We start from the raw sequence: 17,432 nt of genomic DNA, 5'->3' as shown, positions 1-17,432 counted from the left end.
GAGGAATAAAAAAAAGACAAAAAAGTCCAGTTACCTGTAATCTTTGTACCAGCTTTTGCCTCCTGAGGGATGCCCACACCATACTCATTTTCTCCAAGAACTCTGAAGTAATAGACAGCACCCTCCTGCAGGTCCTCTACCTTGTATGTTGTTGCTTGGCAGTTGCTGGTAACTGATACCCAGGCCTTCTTACTAGCCTCACGCTTTTCAACGTGGTAGGCTTTCACTGCATCACCACCATCATTCTCAGGAGCTTCCCAGGAGAGTGTTGCAGAATCCCTGGTCACTGCTGACACCTTAACATTGACAGGGGGTCCAGGAGAGTCAAGCACCTTGACAACCAAAGGCAATGATGCCTTTCCCAGCGGGGATTCTATTGTGATGCAGTACTCTCCAGAGTCGTTCCTGGTTGACTTCTCAATGGTCAGAGAAGTGCTGACATTAGTTGAGTCTATGGTTCCTCTGACATGAAGATCGGCGCCTTCTTTGGCCCATGTTGCAGAGGGCACAGGATTTCCCTTGAATGGCACATTGAGAGTAAATGCCGTGCCATGTTTTACAACAAGAACTTTGCGCATTTCAACATCAACATCAAATGATGGCTCTGCAGTTCTGTCCATCGCAGCAGCTGGTTCTGAATAAAGGCTGCGCACACTACTACCCACTTTGTTGATTGCTTTGACACAAAATTCATATTGTGCATCTTTTTTCAACCCAGGGATCGTGAACTCCAAGCTCTTTGTAAGAGGAATAGCTTCAACCCATCTTTTAAGTTCTTCTGGGGATTCATATTCCTCCTCCTCCTCCTCCTCCTCATCCTCCTCTGGTTCAGGTTTGCAGATGTAGTCTCTGTATTCAACACTGTATCCGAGGATGACGGCACCACCATCTTCTGTTGGAGGTTTCCAGACTATCGATACGCTGTCATTTGTTGAACTCACAATCTTTGGTTTACTTGGGCGAGAAGGAACAACCAGAGGATCCACCGTTCTGAATGCTGCAGACGGCTCACTCGGGGGACTGACACCAGCAGCGTTTTCCGCGTAAACTCTGAAGTCGTACTCGCAACCCTTGCGCAGCTTGGTTGCAACTGCGGCACATTCGACGACTGGATCTCTGTTGACACGGACCCATCGCATGCCATTCTTTTCACGGCGCTCAATGACGTATCCAATGATAGGACTGCCTCCATCGCTTGCTGGCTTGCACCAGGTGAGTGTCATTGAATCTCCAGTGATGTCAGTTACATCCACACCAACTGGAGCAGATGCAAATGTGAATGGATCTGTCACCTTTACGGCATCACTTTCCAAGGCCTCGCCAAGTCCATGCTTGTTCACAGCCATAACCCTGAAGATATATTCATCTCCTTTTAGCAGGCTCGTCACTTTGAAGTATGTTCTTGTGACGTCACCCTTTATCAGTGTCCATGCCAAGCGGCTGGTGTCCCGTTTTTCAACAACATAATGAGTGATCTCGGCACCACCGACTTCCTGAGGTGGACCCCATGTAAGAGTGCATTCCTCAGCCGTGAGACCCGTGACTTCCAGTGGTCCTGCACAGGGCCCTGGCTTATCAATAATGACACAATTTATGGGCATGGTGACTGTCCCGGCAATATTCTGTAGACTTAGAGCATACTGCCCGGAGTCGCTTCTAATGCAGTCCTTCACAATGACAGATGTACTAGTATCCAAGGTAACAATCTGGATTCTGGCCCTGACCTCAATGTCTTTGCCATCCTTGGTCCAGGAAATGACTGGGGCAGGGCGTCCTGCAATATCAGCATTAATCTTGAGAGTTTCTCCTGCTTTCACAAACATTGTCTCTCTGAACTGGACATCAGTCATGATACGAGGTGGATCCACATCATCCTTAGCGGTGATCGGACCAGTGTTGTCAGATGGTTCACTGAACAACCCTGCCGCATTCTTGGCAATAACACGGAAGTCATACTGACTGTTTTCCGTGAGGCCAGTAACATCATAGTGAGTCTCAGGTACATTGGTGAAGTTGCATCTTGTCCACCGTCCTTCAGGAAGATCTCTGGACTCTATTATGTAGCCAGAAACCTTTGCTCCACCGTCATATTCTGGTTTATCCCAAGACAAGGAGACAGACGTTCTGGTGACACCTGTGACTACAGGTGTAGAAGGAGGATCACAAGGATCTCTGGCTGCTACAGGTTCACAGGCCTTGCTGCATTTACCAATGCCTGCAATATTTTCAGCGTAGACACGATATTCATACATCAGGCCTTCATCTATTCCATTTACTTTGTATTCAGTATCTTTGATGATTCCTCTGTTCATCTTTGTCCACAGGATACTGGTGCGCTCCTTCCTCTCCAGATGGTAGCCAAGGACAGGGCTTCCCCCATCACTGACTGGCTCATTCCAAGTCACAAACATGAAAGACTTGGTTGCCAACTTCACAATAGGTGTGGATGGTGGTCCGGGTTGTTTGAAGTTGTATTGCGCTGTAATTCCAGGAGAATCCAGATAAGTACTCTTTCCATAGCGATTGACTGCATAGATGCGGAATTGGTATTCTGATCCGTGTGTCAGACGGCCAGCCTTGAACGATGTCCTCGCAACATTGCTTGCAGCCATCTGCCACTCCTGGGTGTTGGTGTCGCGCTTCTCCACGATGTAGTTACTTATAGAACAGCCGCCGTCATAATCTGGGGGTGACCAGGAGAGTGTGATGCTGTCAGAGGTAACAGCGTCCACCTTAATACTTTTAGGTGGACTTGGTTTATCAAGCACAACAACCCCGATATCCGCTGTGACAGTTCCTGCTGTGTTGGCCAGGGTGAGTTCATATTTGCCCACATGCTCTCTACGAGCTTCTTTAATAATTATTTTGGCTGTAGTGGCGGTGTTTAAGAGTGTCACAGATGAGGTTTGCTTCAGTGGAAGCCCATCCTTCTTCCAGGATACAACTGGCTTTGGTCGACCTCTCACTGGGACCTCAAGGGTGAGGTCATCGCCAGCTTTCACACTGTATGTGGTAAACAATAAGTGAACTGAGGGCTCAATTTCAATATCCTTAGCAGCCACGGGCAACCCAAGCTCTTTTGGCTCACTCTTTCCCTTCTCGTTGATTGCAACGACTCTGAATAAATACACTTCGTCCCTAGTGAGGTTGGATACGGTAGCTTCGAGAACCTTTACTGTGCATGCGGTACCCCATTTATCTCCATTCTTAGGCTTGAATTCGACATTGTAGCACATTACTTTACTTCCTCCGTCATGAGCAGGTTTTTCCCATGCCAGTGACACACTTGTCTTCGTCACATCCACCACAGTGACCTTGCTTGGTGGCAGAGGTACCTCAGAAACTTTGATTTCTTTGGTTTCAACCATTGGCCCTTGCCCATATTGGTTAACAGCGCAGACTCTGAAATAGAAAATTCCTCCTTCTGGTAGCTCTTCTATCTTGAATGAGTTGGCTGTGCAATTGCTGGTCACAGTGGTATACGCCTTTCTGACGGACTCTCTCTTCTCCACGATGTAATTTGTAATTTTAGAGCCTCCGTCAGTCAGTGGGGTTTCCCAGGCAAGAGTCACTGAGTCCTTTTTGAGCTCCTTCACAGTGAAATTCTGAGGTGTACTTGGAGTGTCCAAAATTCTCACTGCAACAATGGCAGATTTTTTCCCACTGCTGTTCTCCAGGGTGAGAGAGTATTTGCCACTATCAAAGCGATTCACATTATCAATCACAAGCATGGTGTATGAACTGCAGGTGTCAACGGTGGCACGTTCCGTGAGACTGCCCTCAACCTTTTCCCATTTCACAGCAGGTTCAGGCCTACCCCTGATGGTAACAAACAGACGCAATGTGCCTCCAGCACGGACAGACACCACCTTTCTCAGATCAGCATCCAGCTCAATCTCTGGTGCTTCCACTCTGTCAGAAGTAATAACAGTACCATGGACATTGGCACTCTCTCCAACTCCCTCAGAGTTGATTGCGCAGATACGGAACTGGTATTCAACACCTTCCTTCAGGTCCACGATAGTGAATTTTGTGGCTGTGATCCCTGTAGGTGGAGTGCATGTGGCCCATTCTTTTTCAACGGGTAGGTCTATCGCTGGTGGTACTTCTGCTTCCTCTGTTGACTCTGGCACCGGCGTATATTCTCTCATTTCAACGATGTAGCCCTTGATATAGGCGCCGCCATCAAAGTCAGGTTTTCCCCAAGACAGAGAGACAGATGACTTTGTGTAATCAGTCACCTTTGGATGATGTGGGGGTCCAGGTGGCTTTGTAGCGTCACAAGCTCTATAGAAAAGAGACAACTCACTAAGGTCTCCCACGCCAGCCTCATTTTCAGCTGCGACACGGAACTCATAGAAATGATCGGTCATCAGACCCATCACCGTGAAGTGTGTGTCTGTCAGTTTTTGACGATTACACTTCGTCCACCTAACACTATCCTTGTCACGCTTTTCAAGATGGTAACCTTCAATGTCAGCTCCTCCGGTGTGTTCTGGGACAGCCCATGACAGGACCATTGAGTCCTTTGTTATCTGGCTCGCCTCTGGAGTTCCAGGAGCACCGGGGGGCTTGTAAGGATTGCGAGCAATAATGGCCTCACTCTGGACATAATCACCCACTCCATATTTGTTAACAGCCTTGACCCTGAAAATGTATTCATTTCCTGGGAGCAAGTTTGGTAATTTATAGAAGAGACTCTGGATATTGGGTGCAGCCACTGTCCAGGACAAGCTACTGGTCTCTCTCTTTTCCAAGATGTAATGAGTGATATTTGCCCCACCATCAAGTGTCGGTTCAGACCAGGCAAGGACGCATCTGTCGGCCATGACGCCCGTCACATTCAATGGTCCAGGTTTACCTGGTCTATCGAGGACTTTAACAGAAATAGGGAATACTTTTGTGCCACCCAGATTTTTTAGGACAAGATCATAATGGCCACTGTCAAGCTTGGTTACATCCTTGATGATCATTGCTGCACGTTTGATTGTTGTTTTCACTTCTATCCGCAGGGCTTTATCAATTTCCTTGCCATCCTTTTGCCAGACAACATCAGGGACTGGTTTTCCATAAATGTCTGCATCAAGAGTCAAGTGTTCCCCAGCACTTATAACAATAACATCCTTGTATTTGGGATCCATTGAGGCCCGTGGTGCTTCAATGTCATCAGTAGCTGTAATAGGTCCAGAACTGTCGGATGGTTCACTGAAGACTCCAGCGGCATTTCTTGCAATAACTCTAAATTCATATTGCTCGTTCTCCGTTAGTCCAGTGACTTCGTATTCCATCTCAATTATATTGGTAAAATTGGCTCTCACCCAGTGGCCTTCTGGGGACAAATCTTTCATTTCCACGATATAGCCATTTACTTTGCTGCCACCATCATAGAGAGGCTTTGTCCACTGAATTTTTATTAGGTTCTTAGAGATTACAATGGCCTCTGGGGGACCAGGGGGGTCGCAGGGATCACGAGCAATGAAGGACTCGGATATTTTACTGCATCTACCGATACCAACGATATTTTCGGCATAGACTCTGAATTCATATTCAATACCCTCTTCAAGATTGCAAATCTTGAACTGAGTATCACCAATCATAGTCTTATTTAGTTTGTTCCACAAGATGCTGCTTCTCTCCTTGCTTTCCAAATGATAGCCAATCACTGCACTTCCGCCATCATTGACCGGCTCATTCCATTCAATTATCATCATTTCCTTAGTGGCAAATTTTACGTACGGTGTTCCAGGAGGTCCTGGTGGTTTGAATGGGTACTGGATAACAATAGCCTTGGAGTCAAGAGATGCACCCCTTCCATATCTGTTTTCCGCGATTACTCTGAACTGGTATTCTGCACCAGTCTTCAACTTGGTGACTTTGAATGCTGTTCTGGCCAGCTGTGTGGTAACTGCCTGCCAAGTTGTAGTTGTGGTATCTCTCTTTTCCACAATGTAATTCTTCACCTGACATCCTCCCGTATATTCAGGGGGTTCCCACGATAGATGGATAAATGTATTGCTTACTTCAACCACATTTAATGGTCCTTTCGGTGGGCCAGGTTTATCAAGAATAATGACAGTCACATCTTCACTTATTGTACCAGTAGTATTGGCTGCTGTCACGGAGTATTTTCCAAAGTCCTCCTTGCATGCTTCAGTTATTTGAAGTCCAGTTGTTGTTGGGGTGTTTAATACATTGACTCTGGATGTCACTTTCAGACCTTGACCGTCCTTGGTCCATGTTACCTTAGGTTTGGGCCTGCCAATCACAGGGAACTCGAGCTTGAGATCTTTTCCAGCCAAAATACTATAAGTGTTGAACTGCATAATAATGCTTGGCTCAATGGTAATATCACTGGCCACAACAGGAGCAGCAAGTGCCTTTGGCTCACTCTTTCCCTTCTCATTGAAAGCAATGACACGGAATAAGTATTCTGAGCCACTTGAGAGGCCGGTGACTGTGCCTTCACATATCTTTGTGTTGGTCACAACTCCCCATTTATCTGTTCCTTTAGGCTGCATCTCAATCAGGTAGCCACCAATTCTGCTGCCTCCATCATGCTCAGGCTTTTCCCAGGTTAGTGAGGCACTGGTTTTTGTGACATCAGTGAGGAAGACCTTTCCAACTGGAAGTGGTACCTCAGAAGCCTTGGTAGCTGTCTTTGTTTCTACAGGCTGACCAACTCCATATTCATTTTCAGCCATGACTCTAAAGTAGTACATTGCACCTTCGATCAGGTTCTCAACTTTAAATGTTGTCTTGGTGCATTTGGTGGACACATTTGCGTATGCCTTGCGAGTGGATTCGCGCTTGTCAATGACATAGTTTTTTATCTTAGAACCACCATCGATAAGTGGGGCATCCCAGACGAGAGTGACAGAGTCCTTTTTGACATCTTTGACATCAAGGTTCTGTGGGGCTCCAGGCGTATCCAGGACTTTAACAGCGACAAACTCTGACACAGTGCCACTACTATTGGTCAGGCTTAGAGTGTATTTTCCTGAGTCACTCCTGTCACATGAGTCAATGGAGACCTTAGTGAAGCTTAGTGCTTTCTCAACCACTGCCTTTTCGGTCAGATCGTTCTCATCCTTAGTCCACTTAATGTCCGGAACCGGCCTGCCCTTAAATGGAATATGAATTCTCACTGACCCGCCAGCTTTCAGAGTGATACCCTTCCTTAGCTCAGAGTCCAAATGTATAACTGGTGCTTCAACCCTTTCCTCTGGCTTAGCTGTTCCTGAGAGAATTGCTGGCTCACCCACACCCAATTTGTTCAAGGCAGAGACCTGGATCTTGTACTCTTGACCCTCGGTAAGTTTGGTGATCTCATATTTGGTGACACGCAGGCCAGTGGGGGGAGTAACCATTGTCCATTCCTCATTCTCAGCCTTGCAGATCTCAACAATGTATCCTTGAATGGTGCTGCCACCGTCAGAAAGAGGCTTACCCCATGACACAGTGATGGAACTCTTTGTGGAGTCAATCACATTTACATATGCTGGGGCACCAGGTTTGTACTTTGGATCGGAGGCCTTATAGTATGAACTTGGAAGACTGGGCTCTCCCGCTCCAACAGCATTTTCAGCCGCAACTCTGAACTCATACTCATGGTCCGCGGTTAGGCCTGTAACTCTGAAAGAGAGATCTGTGACCTTCTCTCTGTTGCATCTGGTCCATTTTATTCCGGCTCTGTCTTTCTTTTCAATTATGTAGTTAATAATGTCAGTGCCACCATCGGTCTCGGGGGTGGACCAGGTAATGGTCATGCCATCATGAGCAATGCTCGATACATCTTCAATATGAGGTGGACCAGGAGGAACAAATGGAGTTCTCATGGTGACCCCATCGGACTGCAGGGGCTCACTGACACCGTAACTGTTAACTGCCATGACACGGAATATATATTCATTGCCTTCCAAAAGTTTGGTGACTTTGTAGCATGTGGTGTCACAGCTATGAGAAACAACTGTCCAGGCTAGACGGCTGGTCTCCCGCCTCTCAATGACGTAGTGTGTAATTGCACTTCCTCCGTCATGTACGGGAGCACGCCAAGCAAGAGTGCACCTATCCTCAGCCACCCCTGTGACATGAAGTGGACCTTCACATGAGCTAGGCTTGTCCAGGACCACGGTCTTGAATGGAACAGTTTCAGCACCAGCCTCATTTGTTAACTGGAGAGTATATATTCCGCCGTCTGTCCTGACAGCATCTTTAATGACAATCATTGCACGGGTTTCCGTGTTTTTTATCTCTCTTCTGAGTGTGTTCTCGACTGGAATATCATCCTTCAACCACTGGATTGTAGGCAGAGGCTTTCCATGGACATCTGCATCCAGTTTGAATGTCTCACCAGCACTGACGACAATGGTTTTAGTAAACGCAGGGTTAATGGATACTTTGGGAGCTTCCAATGTGTCACTAGCAGTGATGGGTCCACTATTAAAGGATGGCTTGCTGATCGTACCAACCGCATTTTTGGCAAAGACTCTAAAGTCATACTGGGCATTTTCATTCAAACCAGTGACAGTGAACTGGGTCTCAATCACATTTGTGAAGTTTGCCTTCACCCAGCGACCCTCCGGTAGATCACGCTTTTCCACAAGATACCCAGTTATATTACTGCCACCATCATACTCAGGCTTAGTCCACTGAATTATAATTGTATCCTTTGTGATATGGATGGCCTCTGGTTGACCTGGAGGATCACATGGGTCACGGGCAACACAGCCCTCCGAGACTTTACTGCACCTGCCGATACCTACAATATTTTCCGCATAAACCCTGTATTCATATTCAACACCTTCCTCCAAGGGATGACTCTTGAAGTGAGTGTCATGAATGAGCATTTTGTTGATCTTGACCCACAGAATGCTATTCCTCTCTTTCCTCTCTAGATGATAACCAAGGACTGAGCTGCCGCCATCTGAGACAGGTTCATGCCATTCGACAATCTGGTGATCCCTCGAGAGAGAAGTAATGAAAGGCGTGCCTGGTGGACCTGGTTCTTTGTATGGATATTGAGCGATCACAGCAGATGAATCCAATCCATGGCTTTTGCCATAACGGTTTTGGGCAATAATCCTGAACTGGTACTCTGCTCCAGTCTTCAAACGATGCACTTTGATGCTGGTTCTGGCACAATTAATGCTCACATTCTCCCATGTTGTTGTTGTCGTATCTCTTTTCTGCACAATATAATTGGAGATCTGACAACCACCGTTGTGTTTCGGTGGGTCCCAGGAAATAGTGACACTCTGTGTTGTGATTTCATTAAATCTTACAGGCCCAGATGGAGGCCCTGGCTTGTCGAGAACAATTATTTCAACTGTTGCGTCTTTCTTTCCAGCTGAGTTTGTTGCACTTATACTGTACATGCCGCCATCGTCACCAGCAGCCTCTTTAATGCTGAGTGTGGTAGAAGCTGTCGTGTTGTGGATGTTGACCCTGGTGGTAAACTTGAGAGGTGCTCCATCTTTAGTCCATGTGATTACTGGTTTAGGACGTCCAAAGATGGGTACATCAACTTTAAGGTCTTTACCCACATGAACGCTGTAGTTGCTAAACGCTGGTCGAATATCAGGCTCAATGACCAAGTCCTTGGTTGTGACTGGACCAGCAAGTACTTTTGGGTCACTTTTGCCTTTGTCATTGATCGCTGTAACTCTAAACAAATACTCCTCTCCTGGATTCAGGTTGGAAACGGTAGCCTCCATTGTTTTAAATGTGTTCACACCTGACCACTTCTCCTGACCCTTAAGTCGCACCTCCAGCAAGTACTGGATGACTCTGCTGCCACCATCGTACTCTGGCTTTTCCCAGGCCAAAGAGATACTTGTCTTTGATTGGTCTGTAACAGTCAAGGTCTTGGGAGACTGTGGTACTTCTGAAACTTTCAATGGGTCAACGGTGATGGCAGGGAGCCCAATACCATGAGCGTTCTCAGCAAGGACTCTGAAGTAATAACTGCAGCCCTCCTGAAGTGGCTCAATCTTCCATGAGAGGACATGACAGTTTGTCACCACAGCCGCAAATGTTTTGCGTGTGCTCTCTCTCTTTTCCACAATGTAGTTTTTGATCTTGGAGCCACCGTCCAATAAAGGAGCCTCCCAAGCCAATGTCACTGAATTGTTTGTTATTTCTTTTACTTTTAGGTCAATGGGAGCACTAGGTGTGTCGAGAACACGGACAACAACGAAGGCAGATTTGGTTCCACTGGCGTTCTCGGCAGTGATTGTGTATTTTCCACTATCACTTCTGTTCATCTTGTCAATTACAAGGGCTGTGTAACTGCTGGTCACCTCAACCTGAGCAGTTTCCTTGAGAGCAGCGTCATCTTTGTCCCACTTGATCGTAGGCGTCGGTTTTCCTTTGATCGGAATGAATAGTCTAAGTGAGGTTCCAGCTAAAATGGTTACAATTTTTCTCAGCTCTGCATCAATGTCAAGGTCTGGCTCTTCTGCTCTGTCTTGGGCAACAACGGCTCCTGACACATCAGCGTTTTCACCAACTCCGACCTTGTTGATAGCAGAGACTCTAAACTTGTATGCCTGGTTTTCTTTCAGGTTTACAACTTCAAACTTGGTTTTCTTAACACCTGTGGGAGGTGTGCACATGATCCACTCCTTGGCAGGTGGATCCGTGGTAGCTTTTTCACCATCTGCAGGTGCATCAGCCAGTGCTTCTGTCTCTGTGGTAGTGCAATATTCAACAATGTATCCTTGGATCTCAGAGCCACCATCACAAGAAGGTTTGCTCCATGACAAGAACACGGATGATCTTGTTGTGTCAGTCACTCTGGGGTTTTGTGGCGGCCCAGGTCGGAAGATAGGATCAAGAGCTTTGTAGTAGACAGTTGGGGAACTTGGTTCCCCAACACCAATAGCATTTTCTGCCGCAACTCTAAATTCGTAACTGTGCCCTTCCAAGAGTCCACTGATCTTAAAAGTTAATTCTGATACCGGGTGCCTGTTGCACCTTGTCCATCTCACACCCTCTTTGTCATGTTTTTCAATCACATATGTGGTGATCGGAGTTCCACCATCTTCAGAGGGGGCCTCCCATGTAAGCACCATTGAGTCTTTTTTAATGTTTGAAATCTCTAAGCCTTTGGGTGTTCCAGGTGGCAAATATGGGTCTTTGATGACCACCGCAGACGACTCCAGCGGTGCACCCACACCAAACTGGTTGACTGCATGGACTCTGAAGATGTACTCATTTCCTTCCAGGAGTTTAGTCACCTTGAGGCAAGTATTCTGTACTTTTGGATCAACCGTGGTCCAAACCAGTCGGCTTGTCTCCCTCCTCTCCACAGTATAATGTGAGATAGTGCTGCCACCATCTTGTAGTGGTGCTTTCCATGCAAGGAGGCATCGGTCTTTCATTACGCCTGTTACAGCCAGAGGTCCGAGTGGTTCTCCTGGCTTGTCTAAAACAACTACATTGATCTGGACAGCCTTTTCTCCACCTGGATTTTTCAGCAATAAAGTGTATTGACCTCCATCAGAAAGCTTAGCTTCCTTCACAGTTATACAAGCTTTGGTGCTTGTGTTCTTAATCTCCCTATGAATGGTGTTGCCCATTTCCTGCTCACCCTTCATCCAGTGGATAGAAGGTAATGGTTTGCCATGAACATCTGCGTCAATCTTGAAGGATTCACCAGCATTAACCACAACAGCCTGTGTGTATTCAGGGTCGATGCTGAAGCGGGGTGGCTCAATCTCATCCCTGGCTGTAATAGGACCGGTGCTGTATGATGGGATACTGAAAACACCAGCAGCATTTCTGGCAATGACACGGAACTCATATTGATTGTCCTTTGCAAGTCCAGTTGCAACATATTCCGTCTCAATGACATTTGTGAAGTTAGCTTTGATCCAGCGACCTTCGGGAAGCTCCTTCTTTTCCACAACGTAGCCTGTGACCTTCGCACCGCCGTCATATTCAGGCTTGGTCCAACTGATCGTCACAGAATCCTTTGTGATCTTAATTGCCTCCGGGGTCCCGGGAGGATCACAAGGATCTCTAGCTATGCGACCCTCAGAGACCTTGCTTGCTTTGCCAATGCCAACAATGTTTTCAGCGTAAACCCTGTATTCGTACTCCATTCCTGGTTCCAGCCCAGTCGTCTTAAAGGTTTGGTCTGTGATAAGGGATTTGTTAAGTTTCATCCAGAGGATGCTGTTTCTTTCTTTTCGCTCAAGATGGTAGCCCAGGATTGTGCTTCCACCATCGTTCACGGGTTCATTCCATGCCACCACCATGCTGTCCTTTGTGCAAGCTGCGATAGATGGTGTGCCTGGAGGTCCGGGGAGTTTGTATGGATACTGAGCCACGATACACTCTGAGAGAAGAGCTGGGCCTTTACCATATCTGTTTTCTGCTGTGACTCTAAATTGATACTCTGAGCCACTCTTCAATCTTCCTGCTTTGACTTTGGTTCTTGCCAGGTTTGGACAAACAACCATCCAATTAGTTGTGCCTGTGTCTCTCTTTTCTACAATATAATGTTTTATTGTGCACCCGCCATCGTACTCTGGCGGATTCCAGGAAATAGTCACACTGCCAGAAGTGACCTCCTCGACCTTCACCGGACCGCCTGGCTGACCGGGTTTGTCAAGTACAACGATGCCGAGCTCTGCCTTTGTCTCTCCAGCTGTGTTGCTGACCGTGATACTATAGTGTCCAAAATCATCTTTACAGGCCTCTTTTATACTGAGAACGAGCATTGATTCAGTTGAAGTAAAGTTTACCCTAGTTGTTCTCTTTATAGGCTGCCCATCCTTGGCCCAGACCACGGTTGCTTTCGGGCGTGCAGAATATGGAACTTCTACCGTTAGGTCTTCGCCTGCCAGCACACTGAATGTGTTGAATAGCATTTTAATAACTGGCGCCATGACGAGATCTTTGACAATCACAGGCACGCCAATCTGACGAGGGTCGCTTGTTCCCTTTTCATTTCTGGCTGATACACGGAACATGTATTCCTCTCCTGCAATGAGGCCATTAATGGTAGCCTCTGTTTCTTTCACAATCACGGCCTGGCTCCACTTATCAACACCTTTAGGCTGAATCTCAACAACGTAACAACCCACTCTGCTACCACCATCATGCTCCGGCTTTTCCCAGGTCAGTGTGACACTGCTCTTCGTAACATCCTTCAGAGTAATCTTGCCTGGTGGCTGCGGTTTCTCAGACACTTTAACTGATTCATTCGTCTCAATGGGTAGCCCAATGCCATACTCGTTCTCTGCCAAAACTCTGAAGTAATAGTTGCATCCTTCCAGGAGTTGCTCAACTGTGAAGCTGTTACGATGGCATGTTGAACTTACTGTTGCATATGCTTTTCTTGTAGACTCACGCTTTTCAACAATGTAATTCTTAATCTTAACACCCCCATCATTCATTGGTGGATCCCAGGTCAGAGTGACAGACTGATTTGTCACAGCGTTAATCTTCAGATTCTGGGGAGCACTTGGTGTATCGAGCACCCTTACTTGCACCGTAACTGTCTTAGAGCCAGAGCTATTTTCAACTGTAAGGTTATACTTTCCAGAATCGAATCTGTTGACATTTTCAATCACAAGCAATGTGTATGATGTTGTACTGTCGATTGTGGCCCTCTCAATTGGTTCGTCCGCACCTTTGGTCCATTTTACCGTCGGAGATGGTCTTCCTCTGATAGGCACGAACAATCTAAGCGAGCAGCAAGCTCTTAGGCTAACAAGCTTGCAGAGTTCTGCATCCAAATCAATTTCAGGGGGCAGGAGTCTGTCCTCTGCTTTGGGATTGCCAGGAACAGATGCTGCCTCTCCAATGCCTTCACTGTTTACTGCAGATATGTTGATCTTGTACTCCTGGTTCTCTTTTAGGTTGATGATAGTGAATGAGGTTGCAAGGAGTCCTTGTGCAGGTGTCACAATGGTCCACTCCTCTTCCTCTTCATTTTGAGATGGGATGCAGGTCTCCACAATGTAGCCAGTGATATCAGAGCCACCGTCATACACAGGTTTGTTCCAGGCAACAGTAATGGATGACTTTGTTGTATCTAAGATTCTGGGGTTGCATGGAGCGCCTGGCTTGTCCAGAGCATCAGTAGCCTTGTAGAATGGACTGGAGTTACTCGGTGAACTCAATCCCGCCGCATTCTCGGCAATGATTCTGAATTCATATTCATGCCCAACAACCAGACCCACTGCCTTGAACTGTAGCTCCTTGATCTTCCTTTTGTTGCATTTCAGCCAGCGGAGGCCTACTCTGTCTTTCCTTTCAATATTGTAGTTGGTGATTGGACTTCCACCATCACTCTTCGGTGCCTGCCACATGACAAACATCGAATCTTTAGTGATAGCTGTTACCTCTGGATTTTCAGGCGGATCAGGGACCACATATGGATTGTCAGCAATTGTGGGCTCTGAATCAAGTGGCTCGCCTTGGCCATATTTGTTTACTGCCATGACCCTGAAGATATATTCATTTCCCTTGAGCAGCTTGCTCACCTTATACTCTGTTGCCTGCAGGTCGGACACTACATTGGTCCAAACAAGTCTGCTTGATTCACGCTTTTCAATTACATATCCATCAATCTTGGCACCACCATCATCTTCAGGTGGAGACCAAGCAAGTAAACAATTGTCAGCCATGACATTTGTTACCTTAAGGGGTCCAACCGGTGGTCCCGGTCTGTCGAGTACTTTAACTTTGAAGATATGCTTAGAAAATCCGCCAACATTTGTTGCGGTCAAAACAAATTCTCCTCCGTCTGTCCTGACAGAGTCCTTGTTGATGAGAGTGGTTGTCAGTTCAGTGAACCTTACTTGCAATTTCAGTGTGTTTTCAACCTCTTTTCCATTCTTTGTCCAAACCATGGTGGGGGTTGGTTGACCGGCAATGTCAGCATCAAGCCTGAACGTCTCCCCTGCCTTCAGCATTAAAACATCTTTGAAAGTGGCATCCACCATGATTCGTGGCTCAATAATATCATCTTTGCAGGTAATTGGATCCGAGATATCAGAGGGCACGCTCACAGCGCCTGCTGAGTTCCTCGCTAAGACACGGAACTGGTAAGTGGTATCCTGAGTTAGCCCGCTAACAGTAAATGTGGTCTCAATGATGTTTGTAAAATTAGCTCGGATCCAGCGACCATCAGGAAGTTCTCGCTTCTCAACAATATAGCCGGTAATTTTGAAGCCACCATCGTACTCTGGCTTCGCCCACTGAATTGTGATGACATTTTTGTTGACGAATATGGGCATGGGCTGACCTGGTGGGTCGACGGGGTCCAATGCCAGGATTGCTTCGGAGGCCTTGCTTGGCTTTCCTATTCCGGCCATATTTTCAGCCATGACACGGAACTCATAAGCGACTCCATCTTCAAGACCAGTTGATTTGAAGATGTTTCCTTTCACAAGACCCTTGCTAATCTTATGCCAAATGATGCTGCTTCTTTCTTTTCTCTCAACATGATATCCAATTACTTCATTTCCTCCATCAGACACAGGTTCATTCCAGCCAATAGTAATTGAGTCCTTGGTGAATGCAACCACATTAGGGGTTCCAGGGGGTCCAGGGACTTTGAATGGATATGCAGCCACAACTGTCTCGGAGGTGATTGGTGGGCCAGCACCATATCTGTTCTTTGCTCTTACCCTGAACTGGTATTCTGAGCCGGTGGTTAAACGAACAGCTTTAAACATAGTACGGATGACAGCTGAGGAAAGCTCTGTCCATGTCTGGGACGTGGTGTCTCTGATTTCAACCACGTAATTGTTGATGGGAACACCGCCGTCGTTCTCTGGAGCGTCCCATGCGAAAACACAGTAGGTACGAGATATTTCCGCAATCTTAACCGGTCCTTTGGGTGGTCCGGGGACATCATGCACTTTAACGATGATATGGTCGGTCACGGAACCAACAATGTTCTTTGCTGTCATCTGGTAAACACCGCTGTCTGCTCTGGTGCTTTCACTGATATTGAGGATAACGGTCGCAGGGGTAGATTCCACATTGGTTCTCTGCGTGAGCTTTAGTGCTGCACCATCTTTTTGCCAAGAGACAGTTGGTCTAGGACGTCCCATTACTGGAATTTCAACCTTGATATCATCTCCTGCCTTGACAATAACAGTTCTCTGACACACACCACGCAGATCAAACTCCGGCAGGGAAGTCGAATCCTTCACTATGATAGATTTGCTCTCGCGTGGAGAACTTCTACCTGAATGGTTGACAGCCATTACACGGAAGATATATTCTTCATTCTCATTGAGATTCTTCACGATGAAGTCCATGGTTTTGACTGTTGTCACATGGGCCCACTGATCAGTTCCCTTCTTCTGGGCTTCAAGGACATACCCTGTAATTCTGCTACCACCATCATGCTTGGGTTTGGTCCAGGCCAAGCTGACAGAGTTCTTGGTGATATCAATCGGAGTGATGCTCTCCGGAGGTGATGGTGCCTGAGACGCACGGATCGGATCAGCTGTTTCCACAGCCTCACCAATACCGTACTCGTTCTCAGCGGACACCCTGAAGTAGTACTCACAGCCTTCACCGAGGTCAGCGATACAGACAGATGTTCTTGGACATTTTGTCACAACAGTGGCAAAAGCTTTGCGCGTTGATTCTCTCTTCTCAATGATGTAGTTTGTAATCTTGGCTCCACCATCAATAAGGGGCATCTCCCAATGCAGAGTGATACTGTCCTTACTGATTGTAACAGGTTTGAGGTTAATTGGAGGTCCAGGCGAGTCAAGAACTCTAACATTGATCGCAGCACTTTTCTTTCCAGCTGTGTTTTCAAGGGTCAGTTCATATTTACCCGCATCATTCCTTGAGCTCTCTGGGATGATGACCATTGTAAAGGACTCTGTGCTGTCAATCACAGCGCGAGGGATAGAACCACCCTCCTTAGTCCAGGTGACGGAAGGTGTGGGACGTCCCTTGATTGGAACGAAGAGGCGGATGGAACAACCAGCCCTTACTACAAGGGTTCTTCTCAGCTCCAAGTCAAGCTCGAGGTCAGGCTCTGCTGCGCGCTCCAATATCTCAACCAGGTCCTGTGTTTCAGCGGGTTCCCCTGCTCCTTTAGCATTCACAGCACTAATTCTAAAGTGGTACTTCACACCATTTTCAAGGTCAGGGACAACAAACTCTGTGATTCTTAATGGATGTAACGGAGTGTCCTTCACCCATTCTTCTGTTCCTTCCTTTTTGTGCTCAATCACATATCCAGTGACTTCAAGTCCACCGTTGTCGAGAGGTTTTCCCCAGTTGAGTGTCGCAGTGGTCTTGGTCGTGTCTGTAACTCTTGGGTTGACTGGAGGTCCGGGCACATCTGCAGAACACACAGTAATGTTAGTTAGAAATGTCTTGAATGTATTTCTTATTTAGAAATCCATATTTGAAGCTGTGAGGCATTTTGCTTGAACTTGAATCAT

The 17,432-nt window shown here is 46.8% G+C and overlaps 1 protein-coding gene across 2 annotated transcripts in view; it reads right to left on the bottom strand.

Annotated features, from left to right (window-relative positions):
- LOC147235142 (titin-like) overlaps positions 1 to 17,432 on the bottom strand; it is a 155,954-nt gene that overhangs the window by 24,412 nt on the left and 114,110 nt on the right. For both annotated transcript variants that reach the window (XM_086146018.1, XM_086146019.1), the window contains one exon: positions 35 to 17,329. In XM_086146018.1, coding sequence (XP_086002144.1) covers positions 35 to 17,329 — 17,295 coding nt within the window. The remainder of the gene's footprint in view (positions 1 to 34; positions 17,330 to 17,432) is intronic.

Source organism: Fistularia commersonii, chromosome 4 (genome assembly GCF_037954325.1).
Source record: "Fistularia commersonii isolate RoL2024-O1a breed Wild chromosome 4, RoL_Fcom_v1.0, whole genome shotgun sequence".
Lineage (NCBI taxonomy): Eukaryota > Metazoa > Chordata > Actinopteri > Syngnathiformes > Fistulariidae > Fistularia > Fistularia commersonii.
The sequence above is the reverse complement of the archived record's forward strand: the minus strand, read 5'-3'. Positions and strand labels throughout refer to the sequence as shown.